The sequence below is a fragment of the Lolium rigidum genome, chromosome 5 (assembly GCF_022539505.1).
Source record: "Lolium rigidum isolate FL_2022 chromosome 5, APGP_CSIRO_Lrig_0.1, whole genome shotgun sequence".
NCBI lineage: Eukaryota > Viridiplantae > Streptophyta > Magnoliopsida > Poales > Poaceae > Lolium > Lolium rigidum.
The window spans coordinates 58,217,580-58,224,614 of record NC_061512.1 but is presented as its reverse complement, the minus strand read 5'-3'; the positions used below and the strand labels follow the sequence as shown (position 1 = coordinate 58,224,614).

Genomic DNA, 7,035 nt, shown 5'->3' with positions numbered 1-7,035 from the left:
CCGGCGACCACCTCCTCCTCTACCACCACCACCACCACCACCTCCTTCTCCTCCTCCGGCGACCACCTCCTCCTCTACCACCACAACCACCACCACCTCCTCCTCCTCCTCTACCACCACCACCACCACCACCACCACCACCACCACCACCACCACCACCACCACCACCACCACCACCTCCACCTCCACCTCCACCTCCACCTCCACCTCCACCTCCACCTCCACCTATTCCACCACCACCACCACCTCCTCCGGCCGGCCTCATCCTCCACCCACCCACCCACCCACCCACCCCACCCACCTCCGGCGACCTTCCGTGAAAAATTAAAAAAAAATTCGGCGGCCCCGCATCTAGATCTAGATCTAGATCTCGGCCGCCACTTTTTTGAAATTTTAAAAAAATTTCGTGGCGCACCGGCGGTGGTGCGCCACAGAAATAAGACTTCCTGTTTCCGTGGCGCACCACCGTCCGTGCGCCACGTAAATAAGCTTTCACGTGGCGCATTGGCCGGTGCGCCACAGAATCCTTATTTTTGTGGCGAGAATTCTGTGGCGCACCACCCATGCGCCACAGAATGTGTTTTTTGTGCGCCACTGATGAGGCTTTTCCTACTAGTGAGGTGCTCAACGATAACGAGGCGTAGGCTAGGGTTAGGGTTTCAGCAGACCATGAGCTTTTCATATGTTTCATATTTTATTTTTTCGCACTATGTAAATTGTGTATGAAAAAACTTACGGAAAAAATACATCGGGCTGCTAGGGCACGCCGGATGCAAACGGAAAACTGCCCTTTTTTCAGTCTATTTCACACCCACGACCCAACGTAAGAGAATACACCCGGTCATTTTTGGTAAGTGAAATGCGTCGGGCCATCTGGAGATGCCCTTATTCAATGTGCAACACCATAGTAAATGCTGGATAAAGACCCAGACTAAAAGGTGGCAGCTTCTACACAAACTTGATGCTAAAATGGAACTGACTGTCGTCCTGACAGTTATGAGTAAGGAGACATCTTGTGCTCGATTTCGATGGGCAGGCCATGCAGTGGCGATGGCATAGGGTCCCTCACGAAAGTGTTCTTCTTAGAGCATAGCTTCCATCTGAACTGCCTCGCCAGGTGGTGCATGGTCACCAGTGTCTCGATCCTGACTAACTCCATCCCGGGACATATCCTCGGGCCACCGCCGAAGGCGACGAAGGAGCACGGTGGTGCTGCCGATGCCGACTGGTTCTCGAATCGGGACGGGTCAAACTTAGCTGGCTCCGGGAAGATGCTCGCGTCCATGTGCGTCACGTTGGCCGTCCAGAACACCTGAATGAGTTAATTGGCATCTTCAGGTTTCTCCTTATATAGGGTTGATGATAATACGTTGATTGCAAGGAGTAAGAATTATGAATGACCTGCCATCCTTTTGGGATGCAGTAGCCGTCGAACTCGATGTCCTCGAGTGCTCTTCTGAAGCTGCCGAAGATTGGAGGGACCACGCGAAGTGTCTCCTGCGCTACTCGCCATGTTAATTTCATCTTCGTCAGGTCTTCCCAGGTCAGAGCCTCTTCATCAGACTTGTTCTTCGCAATCTCCTCATGCTCTGTGTCAGGGAAGACACAACATCACTATGGATGGGTAGCCACCGTATGCAGGGAGGTGTAAATATAAAGTAAAATACATGGTTACTTGCCGTGGACCATTGCGGCGAGGGTGGTCGGATCATTGGCGAGTTGGCGGACCATGAACGTCAATAAGATTGACGACGTGTCATAGCCTGCGATAAGGGCGACCATGGAATTGTCGACGATCTCCTTGTCGGTCAGGACCCTCTCGCCATTGTCGCCGGTCAGGCCGAGCAGGCAGGTGATGAGGTCGTTGTTTCTTGACACTTGGTTGCCATGCTTCAGCTGGTTGGCCTTCTTCTCCCGCGTGATCCCCTGCAGCACCCCGCGAGCTCTGCCGCTGGCCTTGATGCTCCGGCCGAACGCCGTGAAAGGCAGGTTCACCGGGATGGCCGCCATACCCTTCGTCATGCGGACGAAGTCGCCGGCGAGGGCGTCCCGGGTGGCGCCCCGCTCGAGACCGAAGAGCAGCGCGGCAATGATGTCGAACGTCAGCCGCTTCATCAGTGGCATCACTGTCACGGTCGTGCGGCCCACCCAGTTTTCTTCGATGTGGCGGCGAACCTCGCCTTGGATTTTCCCCACATACATCTTGAGCATGTCCGGCCTGAGGAACTCTAGCATGGCGCCGCGGACCCGCTTGTGGTCGGCGCCGTAGAGGTCCAGGATGCTCTTCTCACCCAGTATCTGTTGGACAAATGGCGGCTGCCGCAAAGCCATAGTGGTGGTGAAGAACATGAGCTTGTTGGCCGCCGGCCCAGCCACGAGCACCGTCGGCGTGCCGAACAGCGACAGCTTCGAGACCGGCCCGTACCTGTCCACCCGGTCCTGTACCCATCGGTCGCCGGTGCTGCCCCGCATGGCGCGCAGGAGGCCCACGCTCTGGCCGATCACCGGCAAACCGAGGGAGCCCGGCGGCAGGTTGGCCGGACATGGTCTCTTGGCTCTTGTAAAGAGGTGGATGATGGCTATGGATGATACCGTGACAACCAGTGCCACGACCATGGGCATGTAATCCATTGTAGTGATAGTGCTCTGATGAATTGCAAACGAGGCTTCCGAATATATATATCACGAATGTATAAGAGGGGGATCCAGTTGACTTCAGATTTTTTTTTTCTTCACATTTCATCGAAGAAAGGTCAAAATAGGCATTGAGACTACCCACAATAGAAGTACCGTAGATAGTATAATGCATGCAAAAATCTGATGCGACAGTGCAATGAAAGATAAGAGAGTAGAGTAGTAGATACAGTACCTACCGTAGCACGCAGTATTAAAAAATTAATGCCAAATAGATACTGTACTAATAATAAATAAACGTAATAAAAATATGATATTGCTATATGATATTATGCATTGGAATGGCCCCGTGTGTTCCCTCGAAAGAAACCTCTCGCGACCGCGTCGTCCCCCACGGGCGACGGGGCCGCGCCTCCGTCCCCTCGTCCCGCGCCCCCCTCCTCTTCTCCCCGCCATCGCCGGCGTGCGTCGCCGGGCAAGGCCCGGACGGCACCGGCGGCACCGGCCCCTCACCTTTTCCCTCTCGGTGTTGCGCCCGCGCGGGGTAGGTGCGGCCGGGTGGTGCTCTTCGGCCGGCGGCGGTTCGGCGAGGCGGCGTGATTCCCGCGCGTCGGGTGGGAGAAGGAGAGGCGGTGCCGTCGTCGGCGGTAGAGCAACGTAGGCGGAGGTGCTAGGGTGGGTTGGTTCGGCCCAGATCAGGGCCCAGATTGGGGACCATATGGGTTGGACGGGTTGACTACTCCTGGCACGTCGGTGATGCTCCCTGGAGGCAGAGAAGGCACAGCAGCAATGGCTGGGTGGCGGCGGTGCTCTGGCCGGCCTGCTGCAGCATGGCCGTGGGGACTTTACGGGTCTGTGAGGGCCCGGTCGGGCCAGTGTGGGCCTGATTTGACATCGATGTCATGTCCGTGAAGGCGGTGGAGGTAATTATCAAGAACAAACTAATGATGAAGAGAGGCATGCTTACAGTCAAGGCCATAGATTGGGTAGACAAGATAGAAAGGAATTTAGTGTGGACAAAAACTAACCTTAGAACTGTTATAGGTGCATTGCAGTTCCATTTTATTCCTGTCAATAGTTAAAAACTTAGGGAAGTGGGGACAGAGTACAGTTTTTCAAACCACGTGCTTGGAATGGTGGACTGATTCCTAGCGCTATCACTATCAGCCTATGGGCATCAGATTAGAAAATGCCAGGAAAGAGACAGGCTGACTATCAGACCAAGCAAGCAGTGATCAGAGAAATACACAATATTTTTTATATTTAATTCTGTCTTTAAGGATTAGCAGTATAGTCTTTCCAGTAGCATAAAACATATAGATGAAAGATATATGTACCTAGATTATATTGAATGGGCACTAAATTCATACACGCATATGAATTTTGTAGAAAAGTGTCATATATTTATAGCAGACCAACAAACAATATCAAACACTCATAGCCTTGTTTGCACAGTCAAATCAGGATTCATGCCCCAAATCTGAACAAAATACAAATAGACCGAAGGATGGTGGCTCCGTTTGGCATTGCAGTTGATTATTATATTGCCAATCGTCTAACTGTTTTTGAAATACTTCGGAAAAAATGAATTTGATGTATGGTTAGCAGAAAAAATTGAAAAATTAAATCCAACTGTGTGGTAAGTTTACTATTTTAGTTTGATTATTTAGTGTTAGTTAGATCATAATATGGTTTTCCAACAGGGCGTCAACTTGTCACAACTACTTTTCCACAGAAATTACAAAATAAGTTTGAGCACAGCACAGTTCAACAACTGAAAACTGAGCCAAGATGATATCAATATTGTTTACCCTCAAGGATTAGTTGTACCCAAAATCTGGGCAAAAAAGTATTCCTAGTCTTGAGCAATGACTAAAGTCACCATGGCAATTTAAAAGAACAACATCCAGTTAAAAGGTAGTATGGCATACCATACTATCTTGAGAAGCAAAGCAGAATAATCATTAGTTCATTATTCAAAAGCCAGTGATATTACTCTGGAACTATGGTTCTCTTGTGGTGAACATATTGGGTCAGCAATGTTCCATGATTTCAAATGGTCAAAATGCTTGCCATACCACTTCTTTTAGAACTTGTATAAAAATAAGCACGCTAGCAAAAACCAGAACACACAGGAAGAGCAAAGGAAAGCAAACAATATAATACGTCCGTAATGAATTCCCCAACTTGAATTGGTAAGTCCTATGCAGTTAACAATTCTAGAATGCAGCGACAGAAGGAGGCAACAGATAATATCATCCACTACTCTTAGTAGTAGTCTCATAGATGCACAACCTGTGTCCTTTTTCTTATGATATTGCAAAGTTACAATCTAAAATGTTTCAATCTTTATATCAATATGAAGTTATGAACAATGGTTTGTTCCTGTCAGCCTCATGCCTTGGGCTTTTTGCACAAATATATCCTTTCACTTGAAAGCGGAGTCGGAAAAAAAAGACTTATGTGCCAAAAGCTGTAAAATTGAGAAAAAAAAAACTTATAAATATATCAACAGAAAAAAAGATAGCAAATTTTTAAGACTTTACTAACAAAAAACAAACTATTTATGAACATAACAATAGAAAAAAGCTAGCACATTTTTTAAGATTTTACTTACTGGAACAAAAAACAAACCAATCTGAGATGCGCTAATGGATGAGGTTTACTTATTGGTATAACCACAGACAAGATATGGGTTCATGTATACTAGAATCTATAGGTTGAGGACTAAATGAGACCTAATTTGTATGCATGTAAAACAACTTACCGGCCCTCACATTGCTGCTATAAGGCCAACTATTGAAAAGAATGAAGTTGAATCGCAGGGTGAAAGAACAACGGCGATTTTGACAAAAATAATCTATTTGTGAAAGAAAAACCACAGACTGACCCTCTGGTCAAACTATTTCACCGTACTAACACTAGTGGAAAAAGCCCTAACTGTGGCGCACCATTTGCAATTATGTGGCGCACCAGGCTGTCGCCACAGTTGCCACACGACTAGTATTAAAATTCTGTGGCGCAGCACTGGGTGCGCCACAGAAGTTGGGAATTATGTGGCGCATGTGCGGCGGTGCGCCACAGAATCTTAGATAATTCTGTGGCGCACCAAGGCACATGTGCCACAGAATCTGGCGCTAGCTTTTGTGGCGCACTAGAGCCTGCATGCGCCACAGAATGTTTATAAACTTTTATGGCGCACTAGTATAAATGCGCCACAGAATGTTAATTTTTGGATTTTCGAAATTTTTCCATTTCTGTAATATATACTGGTATTTGACAGGAAATATACAGGTATATACAGGAAATACATAGCACATTCCAGAAATAACAGAAATAGTCATAAATGACACACAAATGACATGAGACACACAAATCTTCATCATTACATCATTTAGATCCAAATTATTACACAAGTAGAAATGTGTTCATCGTCGCATACACATACATGTGTTCATCTCGTCGCATACACATGCATCGTCACCGGCCACCTAGACTAAAATAAAGTAGAGTACAACCGCGGTGGCGGTGAGTAAGAGGGGGACCAAGAACTTCAGCCGGTTCTTCTTCTTCCCCACGTTTGCCCTCCACCGTGCTACCGCATCCTCTCTAGTCGCGTATCCCTTGTAGCTGTTCCCGCTGAACTTGTGCACCTGTTCGAGACAGTCCTGCCACTCCTCGTAGACACCTGGAACCCGACCCTTGTACAGAACGTATGTCGGCATCTCTATTGACAAGGCATATTAGTATATCATATTAGTACATCATGCATATATATATGTTGATAAATATTAGAGCAAAGTATATAGTAAAGTTGAGCACGGCAACAATAAGTTTGCAACGCGCACACACAAGACGACGTCCACCGATACACATAAACCAATGAACATAGTACTTAGAGTTTAATTACGACCCACACAAAAGACGACGTCCATCGATATATATACAAACTAACCGATGAAGATAGCTAGTACTTAGAGTTTATCACACACTAAGTCAAGGCTCGCAGGGCTCCAGGAACGGCTTGTACAGATCTTTCGTAATCCACGTCCTCGTGTCACACTGCGCTTTGAGGCGGTGTTCGATGTCCCTCTTGCATAACGCTCTACCCTGGTTGAAGGGCCCTCCCCCTGTGATGACGTCTTGAATGATGATATGTGATAACTTGACCTGGGTATCATGGAAGTCTTCTCTGAGGTCATCATCGTTGATCCGCGCCAACTTTTCGGCCCATCCTCGGAGAGCAGATGGCAGCAACAAGTTCTGGCTATCCCGGACAAACCCTTTTAGGTGATGCATGACAAAGAAGGCCTCCAGAGTGCTGTTTTCCGGCTGCTTGACACAGGGGAACTCGAACACGTGCTTGAACTTGTGTTTACCATCATCCCTGAAACATTCCGC

General features: G+C 47.8%; 1 protein-coding gene across 1 annotated transcript; it reads right to left on the bottom strand.

Annotated features, from left to right (window-relative positions):
- Positions 1–888: 888 nt before the first annotated feature.
- Positions 889–2,667, bottom strand: LOC124654305 (cytochrome P450 716B1-like). The gene is made up of 3 exons (XM_047193318.1): positions 1,680–2,667; positions 1,402–1,589; positions 889–1,312 (listed from the first exon to the last, which is right to left on the bottom strand). Exons 1-3 carry the CDS (start codon positions 2,629–2,631, stop codon positions 995–997), a joined length of 1,458 nt encoding a protein of 485 aa, XP_047049274.1. The 5' UTR covers positions 2,632–2,667; the 3' UTR covers positions 889–994.
- Positions 2,668–7,035: the final 4,368 nt, after the last annotated feature.

Excerpts from the sequence above, each read along its gene's own strand:
- LOC124654305 (XM_047193318.1), bottom strand. The coding sequence starts at position 2,631 with ATGGATTACATGCCCATGGTCGTGGCACTGGTTGTCACGGTATCATCC. Across the intron at positions 1,590-1,679 it reads CCTCGCCGCAATGGTCCACG|AGCATGAGGAGATTGCGAAG; the intron begins GCAAGTAACCAT and ends TCCCTGACACAG. Across the intron at positions 1,313-1,401 it reads GCATCCCAAAAGGATGGCAG|GTGTTCTGGACGGCCAACGT; the intron begins GTCATTCATAAT and ends TAACTCATTCAG.